The sequence below is a fragment of the Ambystoma mexicanum genome, chromosome 5p (assembly GCF_040938575.1).
Source record: "Ambystoma mexicanum isolate Mex_15411 chromosome 5p, UKY_AmexF1_1, whole genome shotgun sequence".
Lineage (NCBI taxonomy): Eukaryota > Metazoa > Chordata > Amphibia > Caudata > Ambystomatidae > Ambystoma > Ambystoma mexicanum.
Genome location: NC_090930.1, coordinates 1,048,079,981 through 1,048,106,438, shown reverse-complemented (window position 1 = coordinate 1,048,106,438; position 26,458 = coordinate 1,048,079,981). Strand labels below are relative to the sequence as shown.

Sequence of the window (26,458 nt, the reverse complement as noted above, 5' to 3'; positions counted from 1 at the left end):
ACCCAATATAAATAAAAAAAGAATAAAGTAAATTAACTTATCTCAGCTGCTCAAGTAGCAAAGAAAGTGGAAGAAGGAAGCAAGACAGGAGTGTTAATAATGTGCTTTGGGTTGTGATTGGACTGTTGGGAACACATGGAAAGATAAACCAATTAGAGACAAACTTCAAATTTCTCTGCTTTTCATGGATGTTGTAGTTCATTTGACAGTTTGTGTAAAGTGAAAGTAATGATTTGGCTGCTCGAGAAGTAAAGAGTTGAGCAGATCATAATACTACGCCTCTCTGTCTTTAACAGAATCATGACTTTCTATTACGAATGTATTGACAATCTGTATTTTCACCAAATCTAAAAGGGACAGCAAGTCAGACTAGACGCAATGTTCTCATAAAGACTTGACACAAATCAGTACATAATCTTCGGGATGTAGATGCAACCATTTATCTACGGACAATGAATGTGTAAATTCACATTGCCCCCCGATTTTATGAAGCAGCACTAAACATTTTAAAATAACTCAGTTGGGTCTATAACTTTCAAAAGATTTTGTGCAGATTCGTCAAACAACGCTAAAGTTATAAACCACAAAAAAGTGCTCTTCTTTTTTTTTTAAACTCTTTGTCATGATGCATACTCCCGGAGAGCCAGTCCAAGGCCGGCAGCCTCGGAAGCACACATCAGGTACCCAAGGGAAGGTCCAGCAACCCCAAATAGGGGCCCTTTGGACACAGTCCTGGCGCCTTTGGCGCCAGGCTCATAAAGGGAGTGCTTTTGGTGGACTTACCTGATGCAGTCCATGCTGCCAGATCCAGACCTCTTTGAGGCCTGAAAGGAACTACTTTACCTGTGGGACTATTTTGCCACTCGGGCGTGGTCAGGGAAGGATACATACCTGATTGGGGAAGGATACATACTGGGACTTCTTTGGAGGCTATTTAAGCCACGCCCAGACAGCAGCTCACGCTTCGCGTTGCTCTGCTCCTAGCAGCTGGACGCTCACCGTGTCTGCTCCTGCATCCTGACTCCAGCCACGCCTGCTTCAGTCCTGGAACACCTAAAAGGAAGAAGAGAGGAAGAGAAGGTGAATAAAGGACATTACCTGATATTGCATGGGATCCGGAGCCAACACGCCGACGATCCTAAAGGAAAGGACATTATTTTTGGATTCCTCGCGTTGCTCGTTGCAGCGCTGCGCTCAACTCACCTGTCCACAAGGAATTTCGTACTCCTACGACCATCCGCACGTTCCGCTGCATTCCAGCACCTAGGAAGGAAAAGAGAAGAACAAAAGGTGAGCCAGAGCAAACATTGGGAAAAAACTGATTTGCCAGAAGGCTTACCTGGCGATTGGTGGGGGAGAATCCTTCCTCATCTCGGGTTGGCACGCCTTTTGGCAGTACCGCGCCCCGGCCCCTATGGGGAAAAAAGAACACGCGCATTAGTGGCTGAACATACAGACATTAGAAAAACCACCCCAACATAAGCTCACCTGAATTATCCACAGCAAATTGTTTTCTCTACGTGGAATCTTCGCTCTGCACCTGCGCTAAAAGACTAAAAGCAGTCCATTGAAAATAAAGGCCAAAAAGGAAGGGAGAACAACCCTTGAACTTGATAAATCATATACTTACGAAAGCGCCTTATTCATCCAAAAAACAGTGAAGCAACTGGACCTGAATGCCCGTCCAATAACCAGTGAAGTAACTGGATTCTACCGCACCCCTGCACCAGAAGCAGGATGGAGAGCTCATCATTTCAAATCTTAAGGTGAGAATTAACGGGAAGGTTCAGAGGTGGTTTGAAGAGAGAGTAAAAGGGGAAAGGAGGGGTTCGACTCGTCACTCTGCAGGTGATTAAAATCCTTTTCCCCATCTACAGAAAAATCTTCCTACGCATCAGACAGGCGAGGTTTGGGGGTCCGGCCCAGTCGGTGTTCCGAGTCCTGCGCATCACCTTAGAAGAGGCCGCAGCAGCCCAGACCTGGTCAGCGTCTCCGTGGGAGTCAGGTGAGCGTTACAGAACGCAAAGCCTTCCTACAATTTCCCACCCGGACGCTATGGAGACTTCCGAAACCGATCAGCTGGCCCACCTATTGGGGGAATTACGGGCCGAAATGCATTCCGCACGTCAGGAGACAAACGCTCTCAGGAGGGAACTCATTGTATCTAAGGAACGAACTGATGACCTTGCCAGGCAGTTGTTGCAAGGTCAAGCTGGACAAACTCCTCTACCAGTTTCGGGGGGTATCCCCGCCCCAATGGTTTCAAGCAACCCTGTGCAAAATAATGTACCGGGAAATATGCCATTGGCCCCACCTGAACGATTTGCGGGGGACCCCAGAAGATTTGCTGTATTCATGAATCAATGCCGATTACACTTCCTTTGCAGACCGGGGGCCTTTCCTAACGACCAAACCAAAGTAGTCTTCGTATTATCATATCTCAGCGGCTGCGCTGCAGATTGGTCGGTTCCACTGGTCACTCAAGATGACCCGATACTCCGAGACTTTCAAGGTTTTCAGACACGCATGGAAAGATTATTTGCTCGGCACTCTCAGGGACAGGCCCTGGACAACGAACTTCTGTCCTTACGACAAGGTAACCAGGATCTATTAGCCTATATCGCAACCTTCAATAGGTTGATAGTGGAGACTGGGTGGCCAGAGGATAAGAGAATCACGTTATTTCATCGAGGTCTACGTGGGGAACTTAAAGATGTTCTAGCCCAAGTTGTAAATCCACCCCAAGACTGTATGGAATATATAGACTTAGTGTTCCAATTAGACCATAGGCTTCAAAATAGAAAAGCAGATCGGTCCAAGTTTGAGACTCGCGTGTTAGTCAAGACCCACGTTAACCCCAAGAATGCCGATGTTACCGAACCTATGCAAATTGGAGGGGTTAAAGGACCGTTATCTCAAAAGGAACGTGAAAGAAGACGACAGATGCAATTGTGTCTTTATTGTGGGGCTTCTGGACACTTTTTACGAGATTGCCCGGTGAAACCACCCAAGAAAACGGTAGGAGCCGCGGATAAGAATCATAAGGAACCGGATTCGGGAAAAGACCACGCCCGACAAGCGTAGAGGTCCACTTGTCGAGCCTGAAAACTGACTCTCAGACCTCGCACTTCATCATGCCAATGATCCTTGTGAATCCGGAACAGCCTGGACAGTTGCATGCTATAAAGGCATACATCGACAGTGGAGCTATTGGGAACTATGTGGATCATGAATTGGCTTCTAGGATCAACCTCCCTCTTCATCCAAAAACCACTAAAGAAGTCATCACCACAGTCGATGGATCTGAAATTGCCTCTGGGCCAGTAACACATTCCACTGCAGAGGTGACACTAGTAGGTCAGGACGGGCATCGGGAGGCTGTTGTGTTTGACGTAATCAAGGCCCCGCAGTTTCAAGTAATTCTAGGAATCCCTTGGTTAGAAACACACAATCCTTGAATTGATTGGCGAGCGAAGAGGATAACCTTTCCTGATTGCGCACAAACCTGTTATCCAAAGATAGGCCTGGCTACAGTAACCCCTGTCACTTTACAGCTACCGCCGGAGTACATGGAGTTTCAAGACGTCTTCCTGAAGGAACAGGCCAACACGCTACCCCCTCACAGGCCATACGATTGCCAAATTGATCTGATACCGGGTGCGCAACCCCAGTGTAGCAGAATTTATGCTCTTACGGAACCTGAAAATCTTCATTTGCGAAAATATTTAGATCAGTACCTAGCCAATGGTTTCATTCGCCCGTCAAAGTCTCCTGCATCCTCGGCCCTGTTCTTCGTGCCAAAAAAAGAAGGCGACCTCAGAACTTGTATCGACTATCGCGCATTGAACCAGATAACTGTTAAAAACCATTACCCTCAGCCCCTGATCCCCGAACTTCTTGACCAAGTAAAGGAGGCCTGCATATATACCAAGTTAGATCTCCGGGGGGCTTACCATCTGGTGTGAATAAAAGAAGGCGACGAATGGAAGACCGCCTTCCGTACCAAATATGGACTATTCGAGTACCAAGTAATGCCTTTCGGATTGTGCAACGCCCCTGCTGCCTTCCAAAAATTCATGAACGATGTCCTTCGAGAACTCCTAGATGTTTGTGTCGTCGTATATATCAATGACATTCTGATATACTCCTCTTCGGAATCTGAACATATAAGGCATGTTAAGGCAGTTCTCGAGAAACTGCGCCAACACAAACTATTTGCGAAAATTGAAAAGTGTGTTTTCCATACCACAGAAGTCGAGTTTCTTGGTTTCATCCTGACACCTAAAGGAGTCCGAATGGATTCACGAAAAGTGGATGCCATCCTCCAATGGCCATCGCCTAGCTCTGTGAAAGGCGTACAAAGCATGCTTGGCTTTGCCAACTTTTACTGCAGATTTATCCCGGAATTTTCGCGGATCGTTCAACCCATCACTGCACTCTTGAAGAAAATAAACGCTTCGAATGGTCTGGGGAAGCCGAACAGGCTTTTCAGGAGCTGAAAGCCAAATTTACCTCCGCACCAGTACTGAAACACCCGCGCCCGGATCTTCCATACATACTTGAGACCGACGCATCCAGTTTAGCCATGGGAGCTGTTCTGTCTCAAAGAGATCCCGAATCTAATCAACTACACCCCGTAGCCTTTTGGTCCAGAAAATTCTCAGCACCTGAAGTTAACTATGCAATCACCGATAAGGAGTTATTGGCCATTAAATCCTCTTTTAAGGCTTGGAGGCACTATCTTCTTGGCGATAGACATACCATCACGGTGATCACAGGCCACCGGAACTTGCAATATTTGAAAACTGCCAAAGCTCAGTCATCACGTCAGCTCCGATGGGCTTTGTTCTTTGCTGAATTCGATTTTGTAATCACCTATCGTCCTGGCAGCAAGAACGGTAAAGCTGAGGCCCTTTCCCGAATAGGAATGGGTGAAATAGATACAAGCGCAGAACCAGTACCAATAATTCCCGAACAAAAAAGTCTGGGTATGATTACCTTACAAACTCTGGAGGACATTCAAACTACAGTTAAGCAACTCCTGGACCCTACAGCGTTGCAAGATTGGATTTTAAAGGGATCTAACTTTACTGTTAAGGATGACCTACCTTACTTCCAAGGGCGCCTATTTTTGCCACACAAAGAACTACAAGAACTAGTTATTTCTCGTTATCATGATACCCTGATAGAAGGACACCCAGGGATTGCCAAAACGGAAGAAAAGGTAAAACGACAATTCTGGTGGCCCTCTTGGCGAAAGGACATTAAATCTTTTGTGATGTCATGTGGTATTTGCGCCCAAAACAAAGGACAAAAGAGGAGACCAGCTGGTCTTCTTCAACCCTTAGACATTCCACCAGCACCTTGGCACACATTGTCACTGGATTTTAGTACGGACCTGCCTCCTTGCTGTGGATATAACTCTATCCTTGTTATAGTGGATCTATTTTCTAAAATTGCCCACTTCATTCCATTAAAAGGCTTGCCTTCAGCTTCAGTCCTAGCTAAGGAATTTCTGGAAAACATTGTTTGCTTACATGGATTCCCATCCATACTAGTCTCTGACCGAGGAAGCCAATTCATTTCCCATTTTTGGAGAAAGTGCTGTCAGCTGACGCAGATTGACGTAAGATTGTCAACCAGTCACCAGCCTCAGACCGATGGTCAAACTGAGAGAACAAATCAGACCCTTGAACAATATCTACGGTGTATGTTGCATCAATCCGAAAGTAATTGGAAAGATATCCTTTGGATTGCTGAATACGCATACAATAATTCGATACACTCGGGAACTGGACAAAGCCCTTTTTATACCATATATGGACATCATCCTCAGACCTCAGACCTTGATTTACCTCAAAGCCTCAAAATTCCCGCCGTAAACCATCTACATTCTACAATAACTCAAGCCTTCAAGGAAGCAACTGCGCATTTACTGCAAGCCAAGAGAAAGTACAAGCAGAATGCTGATCTACATCGAAGTGAAGCTCCTCAATACCAAGTAGGAGACCAAGTATGGTTAGCTACCAGACACTTATCGCTCAAGGGACCTCGAACTTTTAACCCAAGATATGTGGGGCCCTACTCAGTTACGGCCATCATCAACCCGGTGGCCGTCAAACTCGACCTACCAGCTAATATGCGTATTCATCCTGTTTTTCATGTATCACTTTTGAAACCGGTGCAACCTGGAACCCGAATAATCAAGCCACCAGAACCTATCCGAATAAATGGAGAACCCGAGTTCGAGGTGAAGAACATTTTGGATTCCAAGGTGTCAAAGTCCAAATTGTACTATTTAATAGATTGGAAAGGATACGGGCCTCAAGAAAGATCCTGGGAGCCTTGTGACCATGTGCACGCACCTCAGTTAGTCAAAAGGTTCCACCGGAATTTCCCAAACAAACCGAGACCCCCGGAGAGAACGATCTTGGGAGGGGCCTTGGGGGGGGAGTGCTGTCATGATGCATACTCCCGGAGAGCCAGTCCAAGACCGGCAGCCCCGGAAGCACACATCAGGTACCCAAGGGAAGGTCCAGCAACCCCAAATAGGGGCCCTTTGGACACAGTCCTGGTGCCTTTGGCGCCAGGCTCATTTTGGACATCAGTCCTGGCGCCGTAGGCGCCAGGCTCATAAAGAGAGTGCTTTTGGTGGACTTACCTGATGCAGACCATGCTGCCAGATCCAGACCTCTTTGAGGCCTGAAAGGAACTACTTTACCTGTGGGACTATTTTGCCACTCGGACGTGGTCAGGGAAGGATACATACCTGATTGGGAAAGGATACATACTGGGACTTCTTTGGAGGCTATTTAAGCCACGCCCAGACAGCAGCTCACGCTTCGCGTTGCTCTGCTCCTAGCAGCTGGACGCTCACCGTGTCTGCTCCTGCATCCTGACTCCAGCCACGCCTGCTTCAGTCCTGGAACACCTAAAAGGAAGAAGAGAGGAAGAGAAGGTGAATAAAGGACATTACCTGATATTGCATGGGATCCGGAGCCAACACGCCGACGATCCTAAAGGAAAAGACATTATTTTTGGATTCCTCGCGTTGCTCGTTGCAGCGCTGCGCTCAACTCACCTGTCCACAAGGAATTCCGTACTCCTACGACCATCCGCACGTTCCGCTGCATTCCAGCACCTAGGAAGGAAAAGAGAAGAACAAAAGGTGAGCCAGAGAAAACATTGGGAAAAAACTGATTTGCCAGAAGGCTTACCTGGCGATTGGTGGGGGAGAATCCTTCCTCATCTCGGGTCGGCACGCCTTTTGGCAGTACCGCGCCCTGGCCCCTATGGGGAAAAAAGAACACGCGCATTAGTGGGTGAACATACAGACATTAGAAAAACCACCCCAACATAAGCTCACCTGAATTATCCTCAGCGAATTGTCTTCTCTACGTGGAATCTTCGCTCTGCACCTGCGCTAAAAGACTAAAAGCAGTCCATTGAAAATAAAGGCCAAAAAGGAAGGGAGAACAACCCTTGAACTTGATAAGTCATATACTTACGAAAGTGCCTTATTCATCCAAAAAAACAGTGAAGCAACTGGACCTGAATGCCCGTCCAATAACCAGTGAAGTAACTGGATTCTACCGCACCCCTGCACCAGAAGCAGGATGGAGAGCTCATCATTTCAAATCTTAAGGTGAGAATTAACGGGAAGGTTCAGAGGTGGTTTGAAGAGAGAGTAAAAGGAGAAAGGAGGGGTTCGACTCGTCACTCCGCAGGTGATTAAAATCCTTTTGCCCATCTACAGAAAAATCTTCCTACGCATCAGACAGGCGAGGTTTGGGGGTCCGGCCCAGTCGGTGTTCCGAGTCCTGCGCATCACCTTAGAAGAGGCCGCAGCAGCCCAGACCTGGTCAGCGTCTCCGTGGGAGTCAGGTGAGCGTTACACTCTTTATTTCTTGTTTTTCAACAAATCATCAAAATACAACAATAACCGATATATAAATCTTGGATTATCAACAATTCCAAACTTGCAAAACAGGGTCAAATAATATATCCTATATCCAAAAGAGCTCAACAAATCACCCAACAACCAAAACCCAAGCCCAGAGAATAACCATAAAAAAGACACCACACATAAAACAGAAACAAAACAGGACGAGAGACAAAACAAGTATACACCCTCACCCTAAACCCCCCCATACCATATTATTACATTTCACACTCAACACTCCAATCTATCATCACACATATAATTCATTAGAATGTCCCCACAATTCTTCATATATCGTCTCCTTGCGCTGCTTACAAAACATACTTTTCTCATAGTTTGAAAGAATCTGCACATCAAGGAGCCATCCTTCAACAAGTGGTTTTTTCCTCATTTTCCACACTTTTAGTATCTGTTTCATTGCCACCAGTAAGGCTCTATTAATCCAACACAATGTTACACAGTCAATATTTGGCCCACTTCTTGGTGACTGTAAAATGACAGCCAAAGGATTTTGCGGGAAGGTGATGTTCCAGATTGAATCAATTCTATCCAGCACGTCCTTCCAGTAGTCCATCACTCTGTCAAAATCCCACAACATGTGTAACAGAGTACCTTTCTCTTTCCAACAACCCCAGCAGCATTTACTATCTAACATCCCCAAAACATACATACGCACAGTGGTCCAATAAACCCTTCCCAACACCCGCTGATGAATGTAACACAGGTTCAAGTCGATCTTTACCTTAACTGGAACTTTCCAGAGATTCTCCCATTCTTTTACCAGAATATCCCCGCTCAATTCTTCGGACCAGGCCAATCGTAACTTCTCCCATGAGACCAACCAATGACTCCCTAATGGCATGAGTCTCAAAAAAGTGGACACTTTCTGCAACATTGTAGTAAATAGACTACAAATCTCTGGTTTCTGCATGAGTGGTGCATCCAACATCTGTTGCCTTTCAGAAATCAAGATCTCCAAAACTCTATACCTCCCTAATTCCGTTCTATTTAGCCCATATTTCTCCCTCATGTTCTCTAAGGGAACCATTCCCCCATCAACCCAAATGTTGCCAATAACTAAGATACCTTTATTAATCCAACTCCTCCAATTAAACATCTTATTATTCGCCTGTAATTCCGGGTTATGCCAAAGCGACGCATCCTTGTACATAAACAGCCCTTGCCCACTACCCCCTATTAATGAAGTTAATGCATCTTTAGTGACAACAATAGGCTTTCGGTTCATAACTTGTCTGGGTAATTCCCAAAGGAGTACAGGCTCTTTGCATAATGAGGCTCTAACACTTTTTTTTCTATTTGAACCCACCACAGTATTAGGCACTGTCCTTCATCAGAATAATTAATCATCTTTTTTAACAAAAATCCTTTACAATAGTTCTCAAGTATAGGATATCCAAATCCTCCTTCCTGAACACTTCAAACCATTATATTGCGAGGTATCCTAGCCCTTTTACCCACATCCCATAAAAATTCTTGAAATTCCTTGTCTATACGCCCAAGGACTTTCTTTGTGAATCGTAAAGGAAGTAATTGAATAATATATTAGACTTTTGTTAATAGCACCATTTTAATTGCGTTAATATTTGCCCAGATATTAAAATGAATATGTCTCCATTTTCTAACATCCCTCAGAAGAACTTCAATTACTTTATCTACATTATACGCAACAATTTTCTTGAAATCCCTAACAAGATAGACTCCCAAGTATTTCACACATACATTTTCCCACTTACAATTCCAACCTAGCAATTGATTATGGGCCGGGGTTTGGCTGCTCGAAAAGTAAAGAGTTGAGTAGAGCATAATCCTTCACCTCTGTCTCTTTAATAGAATCATGATTTTCTACTACGAATGTATTGAAAATCTGTATTTTCACCAAATCTCAAAGGGACAGCAAATCAGACTAGATGCAAGGTTCTCATAAAGACTTGACACAAATCAGTACAGAATGTTCGGGATGTAGATTCAACCATTTATCTATGGAAAATGAATGTGTAAATTCACAATGCCCCCCGTTTTATAAAGCAGCACAAAACATTTAAAAATAACTCAGTTGGGTCTATAACTTTTAAAAGATTTAGTGCAGATTTGTCAAACAGCGCTAAAGTTATAAACCACTAAAAAAGTGCTCTTCTGATGGTGAGCTGGTGGATATTGATCAAGTGGCAGCCAGAAATAGAAACAAATAGAGTCTGAATTAAACTAAACGTTGTCAGGATGGTTATTTTCCAGGGTGGGAGCGTGCTCTGGGGCCGCTAGATAAAAGAGAGTGGTCCTCATTACAAGTGTGGCAGTCCGGAAACAAGGGTGCTGGTAAGCTTACCGGCACCCTTCTTTCTGGACTGCCACATTACGAGTCTGCCTGCCGGGACCGAAGCCCCTGACAGGTCTGATCCTGCCTGGGCGCAGCAGCCCCGGCAGGCAGAGTTACCATGGAAGCACCAGCACCCTCAGCAATGGTGCAGGTGCTTCCTAGTCCCCAGGGAGACTTACAATTTCCGGCGCCAGACTTCCCATAAGCAGCCGGGACTTGTAATGTCCCGGTGGCACTGGGAAGTCAGGTGCCAGAAACAGTGTTTCAGGGTTGGCGGCAACTCGCCGGTCGCACCGGCGGTTACTGTCAACCTCTTAATGAGGGCCATTGTCAATCTGGAAAGTAGCAAGTGCACAAACAAAGGTTAATCCAGTTCCTAGCAAGTCCCACACTAAAGCTTCCCTGGGAAATCAATAACATATTCAGTGAGTTAAAGTCCTAGCCTTGACTGGGCTCCTGAACCCTTTTCTTACTCCTTCTCGTTGTTGGTTACTGAGGCATTCTTAAAGCCTTTCCCCACAGTTCTCAAGGTCTCTTCTCAGTGACAAATTTCAGGGTTCCCACACTGTGTTTCTCACTGTTAATCCTCCCTTCATGTTACGGAAACTCAGTGATCTCTGACCAAGCTCCATTCAATGTGACAATAGAGTTAGGTCAATAAGTAGCCCCTTGCAAGCTCAACATTATCTTGAGTGGCCTGGTAGTAACTGATCAAATCTCCTAATTCATAATACCAGGAGAATGATAAGGATACATGACTTCAGGAGTAATCTAGATGCTGGAAAAGCGACAATCAGCGGTCAGGTCAGATTATTTGAGATTATTTGAGAGCGGGATAAAGATCTTTTAATCTTAGAATGGATTGTGGGAAATTAGAGGCACTACTCTTCAAAATGCAGTAGGCCTGCTTTAGACCTTCATTGTTGCTACTCATAAACTCCAGCAAAGCAAATTGCATATTGGCATGTAAATTAAGAATCTCTCATTCCAGAAATCAAATAGCAGGACTAAAAATTATATGGGAAACACATGTAAGATCGGACTCTAAACTGCAAATATTGTTAGTTTTAAATACAATATATTTCTTCTCCGAGCACACACGTCTCTTGCAGGGTTCTGTGGACTCACTTCTCAGAATTTCGAAAGCGCTTTATGCAGAGTTAAAAAACAACAATAATACCTGAAGAAGCAAAAGATCCAATTTGATCCCTCCTATAAAATAAGACACTTGGGTCAGACAGGTTAATGCCATTGTCCTAGAGGATATTCAAGAAAAGCCGCATCAGCCAGGTAAATTCAAACATTTAATCTCATTCCTATATTCAGAGATTGCCACGGATTTGATTACAGAATCCCTTTCTGTACTTATCTTAACACCATCATAAATGAAATTGCAGTTGTTACAGACATAACTAATTACTTACAACAGGCACAACAATCTTTGCAAAGATTTGAGCAAGCCACCAGCTGCCGGTCTTTCCATTCCTTGTCCATCTGGGCCAGTCCATCTTTATCTCCAATAGCAATGCACAACATTGGAAGAGTGAATGATGCCACAACCATGAGTAAGAGACATAAATCCCAATTTCAGACCTACCCTGGATATCAATAACTTTAATAGGATAAACTGGAGTTTTAGCCACAAATGATTTCCCACATTTCAATTCAGACAAAACGTCACCGAGTTTACCCACACCAATTTCCAGAAACCGCAGACTAAATTAAAGATGAATATGCATATTTCACAGACAGTACAAATCCAAAAATGAACAAAGCAAGAGCAAAAACAAAGCAATGTTGCTCTCTCAATGAAGCCCATTGTTCAGATTATCAGAAACAATCCCGACATTAGGGTATAAACATCAATTTGACATTGGTTTTCTATGCCAATAATATCCGGTTTTAGGAAATACACAGGCTCCACACTTCTCAAAATGAACATGGCGTTGCAATGCTTCAAACAAGTTAAAATGTTTACTATAAATGACTCCAAATTTCATAAAGTTAGCAGCTGACAGTGATTAGAATGGGTGTCAAACATGCAAGAAAAATAGAACGTCACCTCAGAGCTTGAAACCTGTGAGCACAGTATCCCCAACCTATTTCACAAGCTCATGAGAGATCTAGGATGGTAGAACAAGATGCTAATCTCTTTGATCAGGAAGAATTGTACTATGAAAATTAAATTAGCATAATCCCTACGTTCTTATATATGTTAGTCTCTGCCCTTTGAGACCGTATGTTCAGCTGCATTTGCGAACAATAAATTGCAAATGGACAACATTGGGAATGCCTCCATATCTTTTCTGGTTTCAAAAGGAAGGCATGTTGAGGGAATGAAGAGTGCATGTTTTGTGGGTGCACCAGGAAGTGGTCAGGGGGCCTACTGGAGGGGCACACAAGGAAAGTTGAGAAGACGAAGAGCACAGTTAGGAATGCCCGTAAACAGGGTCCAGAAGGCAAGACTGAAACAGCAACGGAAGGAACGACGGAGTGGCGCAGGTCTCAGCAGTAGGGGGAGAGGTTTAATGCAGGTTCAGTGGTGTGGTAAAAACAGCTAAGGTAGTAGGGGAATGGGTGGTAAAGAGGGTGATGGACACAGGGAAGCAGCACAGAGAGTTGGGAAGAGGTTAAATGGATAGGAAAGTTTCAAAGGAGAGTCAGGGAGTGGGAAACCGAAATTGAGAAGGATGTGTTGCATTGGTGGCATCACAATAGGGTACATTGGCACTTCTGGCATACTGAGACAGAAGGCCATCTGCGAGGGTACAATCCTGAGCATTTTTTTCAAACTTTGCCATGCAAAGTAAAGGTAGTTTCTCTGCAGGAAAATGGTGCTGCCAAACAGACCCACTTTGCACATATGCTCTGCTGCTAAAAAGGTGCTGTCTTATTTAAAGATATAGGGCCTCATTACGAATCTGACGGTAACTCTGACGGTGCTACCGGCGGGCTGCCGCCGGACTCGTAACATTTTACCGGCGCCTGACTTCCCAGTGCCACTGGGAAATTCCAATTCTGACGGCCCGAGAAGTCAGGTGCTGGTGAAATGTAAGTCCCCATTTCCATAGAGTCCCAGAGGACCCTATGGGAATGGGGACTCAGAAGCGCTGGCATCGTTGTTAACGTTGCTGGTGCTTCCATGAATGGTCTACTTATCGTGACGGCTGCGCCTGGCAGAATCAGACCTAGCAGGCACAGTGGCCACAGCAGGCAGACACGTAGTTTGCCGGTCCGGATACAAGGGTGTCGGTGAGCTTACCGGCACCATTGTTTCTGTACCGGCAAATCTTTAATTAGGCTCAAAGTTATTTATGAGGTGATTAAATTAAACAGGCATAATTTGGTTTGCTGACAATACTTTTTATCCTTGCACTCTGGGTTTCCATTTTGATATACAGATGAAAGAGATATTTGCTGTCCTGCTTTTGAAACAGCTTCCACAATACATGGACTTAGCTGTACACAGGAAATCCCATTATTGCCTTGGTGGGAATCTAGCATCTCCCCCAGGTGAAGAGATTGGCCTCCTTTGGGGGCATCGGGCAGTGAACCGGCAGTTCAGGGGAAGCTACAGGACAAGGGCAAAGACTTAGGATAATTAACGTAGGAGACCCTTTGATATGGCACAGATGGAGGACAGGGGAGGACCAACAATGCCAAGGTGCCAGAAAGCTACAGAAAGAAGACTTTGGCCCTCTTGGTTCTTACTTTACATCACTTTCTTCTTAACCTCTTCCTCCAACTTCCTGCAAATTAAAGATTCTGTTTATGGAACAGCAAAGTAAGGAAAACTGTAAGAGTGACACAGATTGACTATTAATAAAAGGCTTGAAAAAGGATCAAAACGAAACCATTAATAGAGGTGCAGTAAAAACGGCTGTAACGCAGCAGTAATTCCATTACCTTCACAGCGGCATTACTGCATCACTGAACAATAGGCTTGGTGATAGTCTGGAGGAGGATTTTTCTCTGGTAAAATGCTGGAGGTAAATAAACCTCCTTACCAGCAACAAATTGGAAAATTGGCAGAATTACCGCCAAAATCCCATGGAGTTCTCTGGATTCCAGAAATGGGGGCTTATACCGCCCTCCAACCACTTGTAATCCCGCAGTAAATCTGCGGGACCAAGTGGCAGTAACAGTAATTTCATTTGGTGGTATTTAGGTGGATTTACCACCGCAATATCGCCAAACTCATAATGAGGCACTTTGAATGGCTCAAACTAGGAGTCTTATATCTTACATGTTTGACTGGGCGGCCTCTTTTGGCAACATTGTAATGCAGTGATGTAATTTTGAATTGAAAAGAAATGGAAAAAAATGATTGGTGTTAAAACATCAATTTGAGTAATTGTTGTAAATTATTGAGTACATCTGAGAAGTTCACCGCAAAACCTAAAAGAGTTTGAAGTGCATTTTCAATTCACATAAAAGTCAAATGAATAAAAAGAAAATATAGATTTTGTTTTCACCTTTTGCCAAAAAAAAAACCAAGTAGGGATCCTGGAGAGAAGAATGAATCACTATTATACAAAAAACTGAAATGCAACTAGAAAATCCCCAATAGAAAATTGCCTCTCACATTTCTTAAATATTCAAAATATATCCCAAAACAAAATGGATCTGTACCCATAGCAAAGCTTTCTGGAAATGTTAAATCATAATGTGTACCCCATGCCGTAAATACAGAGCTCTCAATGTTCCCAGTTCCATGTGCAAGAAAGTCACCTAGTTCTGTTTTGTTCTTTGAACTTTGGCAATTATAGTGTGTCTTTTCCATTTTAAAGTTAGTACTGCGAATCCCAGAATTCCAGGAAAATAGTGAACCTAGATGGCTTTTACACACATGGAATGGGCAAATTGAGAGTTCTGCAAGCATCTCATGAGATACAACTCATAATTAGTTGGCATTTTAAAAATAGGAGATGCTCATAATGAGGCCTGTGTTCCTATAGGCCGGTTTCTGGCTTAGGCAGGGGGAGGGGAGTTTTAGTGTGGATTCATCATGTCTTTATCAGAGGGATCACAGAAAATAAATCTGGTTCATTTTGGTGATTTGTTTTTGTCCATTAGGTGGTTTATCAGGGGACACCCTGATAGATATTGGGTCTGGCCCAACTATATATCAACTGCTCTCATCCTGTGAAGCCTATAAGGAAATCACTCCCACTGACTACAGCAAACGAAATCGCCAAGAGCTAGAGAAGTGGCTCAAAAAAGAATCTGGGGCATTTGATTGGACACCCGTTGTCAAGTTTGTTTGTGATCTTGAAGGGAACAGGTATTTCTTTCTAATGTTAAACAATCTATCTTGCTGATGTTGTATTGATATTAAATCTTTGTTCATGAACCATGTGAGAATCTCTCTGTAATTCTACAGGTGATGAGTGTTTTTCCAGTGTTCCACTGCTGCATGTCAAGAGCCCATCCCTACAAATAAAGCACACAGGTGTTTCATGATCGAAAATAAAACGTGTACCAAGTCGTTGAGCAATGGTATGACATGAGTCTCTACGAAGGAATTTCAGACATAAAAAGAACGTATCGTTTTCGGCTCGATTTCCATATCAGATAGTATGATTATAGTATGTTTGTATTACTGTGTCTGTACGGCAGGGGTGCACAACTGATTTTGACAGAGGGCCGAAAGTACCTTACATGAGGGCTATAGTGGGCCGAAAAGTAAAAGTGGGCGGGGCGGTAGGCGGGACATGTCAGGAGGCTTTTTCAACCCCCAATTTGTATTAAACACATGGAAAAAGATGTTTTTTAGGGGTAATGATTTTTATTGCATTTCAAACTTACATTTTGTACTACACATTTTCCATTGCTATCATTTATTTCGATTTAGTTATTGTATATCGTCTATTTAATTAAATTATATATATTTTATTGACCCTTGATTGGACATTCCGTTATTTTGGACTGCTATAGTTTGCTGTTTGGGTTACCCAAGAGGAGTATGGCCTTCGTTGAGTCAGGTTTCCTCAAAAAAGCAAAGGATGTACATCTCCTAACTGTGCCTGTTTTACCTTTATTATTGAGTTCACTCTTGGAGTGCAACACTATGCCCCATGGCTCCCATCCCCAACCAAACACTATGCCCCATGGTCCCCTCACCCCCAACCAAACACTATGCCCCATGGCTCCCATCCCCAACCAAACACTATGCCCCATGGCCCCCTCACCCCCCTAACCCCTAACCAAACACTATGCCCCATGGCTCCCACCTCCAACCAAACACTATGCCCCCTGTCCCTCACCCCCCAAGCAAACACTATGCCCTCTGTCTCTCACCGCCAACCAAACACTATGCCCCATGGCCCCCTCACCCCCAACCAAACACTATGCCCCATGGGCCCCCTCACCCCCAACCAAACACTATGCCCCATGGCCCCCACCCCCAACCAAACACTATGCCCCATGGCCCCCACCCCCAACCAAACACTATGCCCCCTGTCCCTCACCCCCCAAGCAAACACTATGCCCCCTGTCCCTCACCCCAACCAAACACTATGCCCCATGGCCCCCTCACCCCCCTAACCCCCAACCAAACACTATGCCCCATGGCTCCCAACCCCAACCAAACACTATGCCCCCTGTCCCTCACCCCCAAGCAAACACTATGCCCCCTGTCCCTCACACTCAACCAAACACTATGCCCCATGGCCCCCTCACCCCCCTAACCCCCAACCAAACACTATGCCCCATGGGCCCCTCACCCCCAACCAAACACTATGCCCCATGGCCCCCACCCCAACCAAACACTATGCCCCATGGCCCCCACCCCCAACCAAACACTATGCCCCCTGTCCCTCACCCCCAACCAAACACTATGCCCCATGGCCCCCTCACCCCCCTAACCCCCAACCAAACACTATGCCCCATGGTCCCCTCACCCCCAACCAAACACTATGCCCCATGACCCCCACCCCAACCAAACACTATGCCCCATGGCCCCCACCCCCAACCAAACACTATGCCCCCTGTCCCTCACCCCCCAAGCAAACACTATGCCCCCTGTCCCTCACCCCCAACCAAACACTATGCCCCATGGCCCCCTCACCCCCCTAACCCCCAACCAAACACTATGCCCCATGGCCCCCACCCCAACCAAACACTATGCCCCATGGCCCCCACCCCCAACCAAACACTATGCCCCCTGTCCCTCACCCCCAACCAAACACTATGCCCCATGGCCCCCTCACCCCCCTAACCCCCAACCAAACACTATGCCCCATGGGCCCCTCACCCCCAACCAAACACTATGCCCCATGACCCCCACCCCAACCAAACACTATGCCCCATGGCCCCCACCCCCAACCAAACACTATGCCCCCTGTCCCTCACCCCCCAAGCAAACACTATGCCCCCTGTCCCTCACCCCCAACCAAACACTATGCCCCATGGCCCCCTCACCCCCCCTAACCCCCAACCAAACACTATGCCCCATGGCTCCCAACCAAACACTATGCCCCCTGTCCCTCACCCCCCAAGCAAACACTATGCCCCCTGCCCCTCACACTCAACCAAACACTATGCCCCATGGCCCCCTAACCCCCAACCAAACACTATGCCCCCTGTCCCTCACCCCCCAAGCAAACACTATGCCCCCTGCCCCTCACACTCAACCAAACACTATGCCCCATGGCCCCCTAACCCCCAACCAAACACTATGCCCCCTGTCCCTCACCCCCCAAGCAAACACTATGCCCCCTGCCCCTCACACTCAACCAAACACTATGCCCCATGGCCCCCTAACCCCCAACCAAACACTATGCCCCATGGGCCCCTCACCCCCAACCAAACACTATGCCCCATGGCCCCCACCCCAACCAAACACTATGCCCCATGGCCCTCACACTCAACCAAACACTATGCCCCATGGCCCCCTCACCCCCCTAAGCCCCAAACACTATGCCCCATGGGCCCCTCACCCCCAACCAAACACTATGCCCCATGGCCCCCACCCCAACCAAACACTATGCCCCATGGCCCCCACCCCCAACCAAACACTATGCCCCCTGTCCCTCACCCCCAACCAAACACTATGCCCCATGGCCCCCTCACCCCCAACCAAACACTATGCCCCATGGCCCCCTCACCCCCAACCAAACACTATGCCCCATGGCCACCTCACCCCCAACCAAACACTATGCCCCATGGCCCCCTCACCCCCAACCAAACACTATACCTCAAACACACTCTCAAGCATGCACCCATACAGACCCGAACCCCCGCCCCCAACGCAGCACACACATTCTCAAGCATGAACCCATACAGACCCGAACCCCGCGCCCCCAACGCAGCACACACATTCTCAAGCATGCACCCATACAGACCCGAACCCCCCACCCACCAACTCAGCACACACACATGCACCCTTACAGACCCGAACCCCCCACCCCCCAACTCAGCACACACACATGCACCCTTACAGACCCGAACCCCCCACCCCCCAACTCAGCACACACACATGCACCCGTACAGACCCGAACCCCCACCCCCCAACTCAGCACACACACATGCACCCATACAGACCCGAACCCCCCACCCCCCAACTCAGCACACACGCACCCATACAGACTCGAACCCCCCACCCCCCAACTCAGCACACACACATGCACCCATACAGACCCGAACCCCCCACCCCCCAACTCAGCACACACACATGCACCCTTACAGACCCGAACCCCCCACCCCCCAACTCAGCACACACACATGCACCCTTACAGACCCGGACCCCCACCCCCCAACTCAGCACACACACATGCACCCATACAGACCCGAACCCCCCACCCCCCAACTCAGCACACACACATGCACCCATACAGACCTGAACCCCCACCCCCCAAATCAGCACACACAGACCCGAACCCCCCCAACCCCAACTCAGCACACAAACATGCACCCATACAGACCCGAACCCCCACCCCCCCAACTCAGCACACAAAAAACATTCAAATCAAAACATTCATACACATCCGACACCCCCCCACCCCCGCATCTCAACATACACATAAAATGCATTCAAATTCCAACATTCATACACATCCGACACCCCCCCCACCTCCGCATCTCAACATACACATAAAATGCATTCAAATTCCAACATTCATACACATCCGACACCCCCCATCCCCCCATCGCAACATACACACACAAACAAAGTAAAACAGACCCGACACACAAACGCAAACAGACCACTTACCGGAGACGTGCTGGAAGGCAGGTAAGCGGCAGGTAAGCAGGAACGCTGGACTCGTACTACGGCTGGCGTGGTCCAAGGCTGAAATGCCTTCCGGCATCAAGCCTTATGGACCACGCCAGCCGTAGTGCTGGCCCTCCATTGGGTCAGCACACACACACTACGTGGCTCGTAGGAGCAACGTGGTGCATGTGTGCTGAGCCAATGACGGCCAGTGTTTTGTCCGGCCCGGAAGACAACAAAGACTTTCCTAATGGAGGGCGGCCGCGGGCCGCCCTCCATTAGGAAAGTCTTTGTGCCTCGCGGGCCGGTCAAAAGAGCATGGCGGGCCGCAACTGGCCCGCGGGCCGTATGTTGTGCACCCATGCTGTACGGTGTTGACACATGTTATGTATAGAAACATTGCAACTAAACAAAAGCCATTGTTTCATCGCCCGTTTCCCCTATGTATTTACTCCCGCTTTCCCTGTTACCAGTGGTGGCTTCCAAGGGTCTTTCAACCCGCGCCACTCGGATCTTCATATTGACATCTCACCACTTATTTATGTTTTCTTTGTGCTGGCTTTCAAACGTGTGTGAACACCTCCATTCACACCATGGCATAGCCAATTACATCTTTTCATAACAATAGCACCAATAACTTCACTTGGCCCTGATCACTTAAACAACCTTTCTTCCCCCACTTCTTCCCTTCAGAATCCCAATCCTACCCCACTCTATCTTTGCTCATGGTTCTGCTGCCATTTTGCTGAAACTGAATGCCAGTTCATTATGTTTGACCTTGAAGACATTGTGGGTCATTACGGAGGAGCTGTTCTGGAATAAATGCTGGTAAAAACGCTGCTACTACCGGCTGCGGCATTCTTTTCTGGACCGGCTCGTTTCAAGTCTGCCGGAAGGGGCTCTGAACTACCAGCAGGCCTGACCTGCCAGGAGTTCATGCCCCTACCGGCAGAGAATTGCCCCTATCACTGGCACCATTACTACCGGTGCCAGTGATAGGGGCAAGCCCATTCCATGGACTATAGGACTCCATGGAATGGGAACTGACTGCCATTGCTGGTACCCGTAATATCCCATTAGTACCCGGCAGCGCGGCGCACCGGGAATCCAACGTGTTGATTGGCTCTTTTCCGAGCCGTGCGTGCCAGGTACTCTATTCCCGGCGAGGGGCGTGGCAGCCCCTCAGCCAATGAGGAGGCTCAAAGCGGGGCAATCCCGCTGCGAGCCTCCCCATGGCTGGAGGCTGCCTTCGCCCCCCACCGGGGACTCAGGTAAGACTTTTTTTTTCCTCCCTCCTCCCAACTCTCTGCCCTCCCCACCCCACTTACCTTCTTCTCCCTTGGTCTCCGGCGGAGGACGATGGAAACCTCCACACGGCTGGAGGCTTCCATCGTCCCCCGCCGGAGCCGCTGTACTTTTTTCTTTTTTTTCCCCTTCCCCCCTCCCAACCCCACTTACCTTCTTTTCTTGGGAGCGAACACGCTGGAAACACTTTTGTTCCCAGCGCGTCCGCTCTCGATGGGGTGGTATTGGCCCGCCGCCTCGGGTCTTATTGCCACAGTAACATCTCGATATTGGGTGCTGGTAACGGTAAGACAAGTCTGCCGGTAACCCGCCGGTAGCACCGGCGGGTTTCCGGAAGCCTTGTAAGGAGGGCCATTGCCTCAAAATTGGGTAAACTGAGGGGTGGGGGGTGAGTGGTCCTTTTGGGGTCTAGATGTGTATGTTGCCATCTGTCCACTGTGGGAGATGCATTTGTTTTGAGTGCCAAGGACATGCAAGTGTCAGGCCACGCTCTCCCACTCTTTCTAACTCCAGTTGGAGGACCAAAACTGGCAAACCTCCAGTCCTCTATGGCTTTAGACTTGTACACTTAGGGTTTTTTAGTGTGTCGCTTGCGAAACCTATAATGGCCCAAACTATTGCATTCAAATACTGATTCATGTGTACCTAGGGGGAAGGGCTTTTTGACAAGGGGCAGACATGAATGACATTTGAGGAGAGACACACAGTGTATTTTGGTGTTGTTTGGTTATTTATCCCTCCCATTCCCTGCTTCTACCCATGGTAATCCCTATGGCTAATCCCACCCATTCCTGCCCATCTCGAGAACTCTTTTAGCTCTGAGCTCTTCCATGGTTATAGCCATCTTGGATGACTGTCTCTCAGGAAGCTGTCTGGAAACAAGACGAAACTAGCGGCAATCTTTGAATGGGAAATAGACCATGCATCTTCCAAATAAAATGATACATTTTCCGGTGATTGCTGCATTTTTCATTTACATTTTCTGTTTATATCTAGAGCGAATTTCAAATATATGTAAGATACGATTCCACAAGAACACTAATGAATGTTAAAAAACGGATTAACACTATTTTTAAAAACATTTCTTGAGTTTCTTTTCTTTTTACTAGCATACATCCTTATTCAAAAGTGCATATTTGTTTTCCACTGGCAAGGCATGGAGCAGAAGGGGGAGGCGTTGAGTGGTGCTCGCTATCCATGGGAGGAGCCCACAGCTTTTTTTCCTAACTTCGGGTTCAGTCGAGGGATCCCTTCCCGCTTTCACTCCCTCATCTCCGGGTTGCTCGGATGGCCCAATCAGAAGAAGCTGAAAGGAGGAATTGTGCATCTGGCCCTTAGGGTGGGGGAGTGGTGAGGGGCTTGCCGTGCTGGATGCCGCCCTGTCACCTTTCTGCAGGAGTGTGTCTATGTGCGGTCACTGATCACAGATTGATGCTGCAGCAGACGCATTGGCTCACTGAACGATCTCATGCAACTGTGATGGTATGCAGTGATAATAAGGAATTCACAATAAGAAATTACCTTTTCAGTGAATAAAAAAATGACGAAAACATATCGAATTTTTGGGTAAAAGTACATATGGGAGGTGAGGTAAGGGATTAAAAGGGGGAGGTGGTTGGGGTGGGGTAATAATACTAGGAAAACAAGAGGTTTGGGGGAGAACCCCCAAATTGAAAAACAAGAAAAATGATATTTTTTTAGTTATTTTTAATTCACTAAAAAGGTTTTCGTTATTAGTGAATTCGGTATAAACACATGGAACCAACTGTGATACATGTTCTAACATTGACGTACTTTTGTATCTGGTGTGTATCCAGGATCCGGTCACAACTCCCTGTCCGCGGACCTGGTATCCCCACTGCCCAAGCAGCCATGTCTCTTCCCCTTCCCACCTTACAACGCTTGGCCCAGTTAGCTAGTGCACCCTACCATCCCTCAATCGCAGTGATTGCATCTTCAAAGAGGGCACCCACCAAGCCTAACTGGTCACCTCCCCTTCCATGCGCAGGTTTTCTTATGACTGTAGAAAGACTGCGAGCCTTCACTGACCAACCGCAGCACTGCGCTGGTATCTGTTCCGCACTGGAGCTCAGGCCTCTCGTCCGTTCATAGCTTTTCTGATGATGCTCAGGCATCCGCAAACTTCCATTCTCATTATTTTAGTATGCCCAAGGTTCAACGTTAATGTCATAAGCCCCATTAACCAACAGCCATCGAATATGAGAGGATATTCCATTAATGGAACAAACGCAGGGCAATGTGTAGCTTAGTGGGTTGTGTGGTGGCAGCCAAGCTATTTGTGCATTTAATTTAAGACAAGGGTTCTCATAAGGCACTCTATTTTGCATGGTGCCTCAAGAGGAAATGCTGACGTATAACGTGCCTAAGCTTTGTATTGCCACACCAAACTTTCTTCAACTTAGCAAAGCAACTTCATTGTAAGGGTTATTTTCTTTGGCACAATCAATTTCAGTATTGGTTAGCTATATTTGCATACCGTGCATTGCACCCTATATTTTATATTTGTCAAAGTCTGTTGATCAATAGGTGCCGTCCTGGTTTGCACTTTGCATTCAGGGACTTGTAGTCCTGGACATATACAGAGGAAATCCGGGATGACAAGTCCCAGAATGAAAAGTTAAAACCGGACTGGAGCATCGTCCCCTGAATGAAATGGGTAATGCTTGTATAAGATTAGCTGTAGTGACGGATATTTCTTACGACGTTTGCTAAGGTCAGCAGTGCAGCTGCAGATGGTTTAATTAAGGAACACGTATTGGCACTAACCCGTTCAGAAACGTTTGCATTTGCCTGTCAGCTGTTCCCCACAAACAGTATAATTATTAATGAAGTTGTACAATGCCGGTTTAATTATAAAACACATGTCCACTTTACGAATGTACAAGTGTGAGAGTTTACGGGTTCACACTAAAGCCTCCCACGTGAGGGATTTATTTTAAAAAGTGGGTGCAGTGAACTCGATAGTAAGGACAGCTGCTGATTCTATATTTGAAGCTAATTTCCCACGGGTTGATGCAGCGTTTTAGATTAAGTTCCAATGAACATGCAAGTCACCTTGGTTGTGTTTTCTTAAGTGAGGATGGAGGATGAGCAGGCATGCCATAAGGCCTGATGTGTCTGCGTCCAGCAAGAACATCTTCCTTTGAGGAAGGGTGTACGTTGCAATGGAATTGCAGCATGTAATTAAGAGAACACATGCACCACAGCCAGAGTAAGCCATGGGCCATTTCACTAGTAAGCAAAACCTGCAAGAGAAACATTATCACGGCCAATTGGATCGTTAGTTAGTACAAAATAGTTGTCAAATCACACACGTGGCAAGCATATTGATTTATTGGACTACAGTACGTTGCATCCAGCAGAACCAGAATGTTCCAACGGATTGAGATGCTTGGAATACTGAAGAGCACCAGTGAAAATTGATGTTGCTGAAGTGACAGCTGCAAACGATGTATTCTACTAGGAGCAGAGGGTTGCTTAATGGGCACCTTTAATGTTTAATTTGAGTTGCTTTCCCAACGGTGTGGACCCACTTGCCACAGTACTCAAAAGGACAAGTAAAGAAGCCAAAGGTAGTTCAGGTATCACTGATATTCTGATGTACATATCATTTTGTGGGCTTAGCCTTTTTGGACGATCATATTTTATAGCTTTTCAGATGATGTCCTGCTTTTTAGTCGGAAAACGTGCTTGGCCTAAATGTAAGGCTTTAACAGCATTAGAGTGTTGGTAGTGCAGTCCTGCTTTTATCTTTGTTTTCTGTGAATTGTAGGCCATGGTTTATAATGGGGAACCCAGGCCTATGAGGCTCAGATTGCAAAGTTAAAGCCAGGATTGGACTGGCATCTCCTGAATGCATTGGGAAATGTTAGCCTGAATGTATCTCCTTTTTTCCTTGTCCCAGACTGCCTGTATGGGGTACACGTAGCTGAAGGCACCGTGCAGCTACACATTAGTTCCTATCTCGTATTTTGCTTATAAGTGGCTTTTTGAATCTTATTTCCCTTCTCAAATTATTGTGACTGTAGTTTCAAAATGATCCTGGCATATATTTTTGTGACAGTTTTAGGTTCTTATTTGAGCAGTGTTTTGTCATTTACTCACTTTTTTCTCTCCCCCTTTTTCCCTCCTTTTTTCATTCTGCTGTTGCTCTCTAATTCTCACTCTCCTTGCACACTCTCACTCTCCTTATGCACTCTTTCCATGTTCATCTCTCACTTACATCCTCACACTCTCATCCTCTCCCTAGCAACTATGCGTGCATCCTCATTACATCCTCCATTGGTCTCCCACTTTCTCTCTGAACCTTCCTCTCACACCGTCACTCTTACCATCCTGCTGTCATGGTCTCTCGCTCACACCTCCTCTTGCTCATCCTTACTCTCATCCTCTCCCTCGCTCTCTCATTCTCTTACCTCTGCATCCTCCTCCACATCTTTCCTCGCTCCCTTTTGCCTAAAAATACAAAGTACAAAGTGAAATGTACACTAGCAAGCGCCAAAACTTGCTTTATGTACAGCTGACCTCTGGCGAAGCCCTCACCTTGAGGTCTGGTGTATTGATTGGATCTCATTTGAGAGCCTCCATGTTCACAAGAACCAGGCCGGCATAGGTTGGTCGATGATGGAATCTCCACGGTGTGATGTGTGAGTAAATGTCTCACATCCGTGGTCATTACAACCAGTGGAATAGAGAATGTATAGTGAACTAGGTACACAAGGCAATTAGTGGAGCTTCAGAGATACAATAGGTCCGAATTAATTAGGACCTCATGTATCTCTGAGGCCCTCCTAATTGCCTTGTGTAACAAGTACACTATGCGTTCCCTTATCCACTGGTTATAATGATGTATACTGCACTCCTCTCAAACATGGCACTCTGCATTGTTTTTCTTTTTCTGCATCAGTGCCATCTTACTATGGCTGACTCGTCGTGCTGAGTTTTTACCCATGGTTACTTTAAAAGGTGTGTTGCACGATGGGGGTAACACCTAAACCACTGACATCCTACTATGTGAGGATGTTCTGTGTATTCGTCAACCATGCTAAGTTCAATCGGTTTGCGATCTTGCACCTAACGAGTTTACAAACAGAATATCTATTTAGTAGCCTCTAATACACCATATATAATTGCTCTGCAGCCTTTTCCCTGCTCTCTGCCTACAAACATTGCGAGTTGTAGAAAGCAGACCTTAACATTGTGATAAGGATAAACCCCCTCTTTTTTCTATTTTTGTATATCTATACACTGTTCACACAACTAATAGGGTCAATACTTGACACAAAGTAACACTTGAAGTAACCCATCCAATTTACATTTAAGTACACTGGATACATATGAAATTGCAACATTGTGCCCATTTGGCAGCACACACAGTCATAAATATGGTGCGCAACATGAACTCCTCTTCATCGTTGGGACCTTTCCTGACCACCCCAACGTTCCCCCATTTATTTTATACTTTAACTAATAAATCATATTCTTCTTCTTTAAAGCCATGTTCTCAGGAAGAAGCCCTACCATCATCTCTCACATTGGTTCCAATTTGGGCAAACGCCTCTGCTGGACTTGTTCCCCCACCATTTCTGCACTCTACCCACTGCTCAACACAATCATCCTAGGGTGGTGGAGACCACAGACC

General features: G+C 46.4%; 1 protein-coding gene across 1 annotated transcript in view; it reads left to right on the top strand.

Moving 5' to 3' along the window:
* LOC138481405 (nicotinamide N-methyltransferase-like) overlaps nucleotides 1-26,458 on the top strand; it is a 180,526-nt gene that overhangs the window by 72,111 nt on the left and 81,957 nt on the right. The window contains exon 2 of the mRNA XM_069613542.1: nucleotides 15,354-15,561. Coding sequence (XP_069469643.1) covers nucleotides 15,354-15,561 — 208 coding nt within the window. The remainder of the gene's footprint in view (nucleotides 1-15,353; nucleotides 15,562-26,458) is intronic.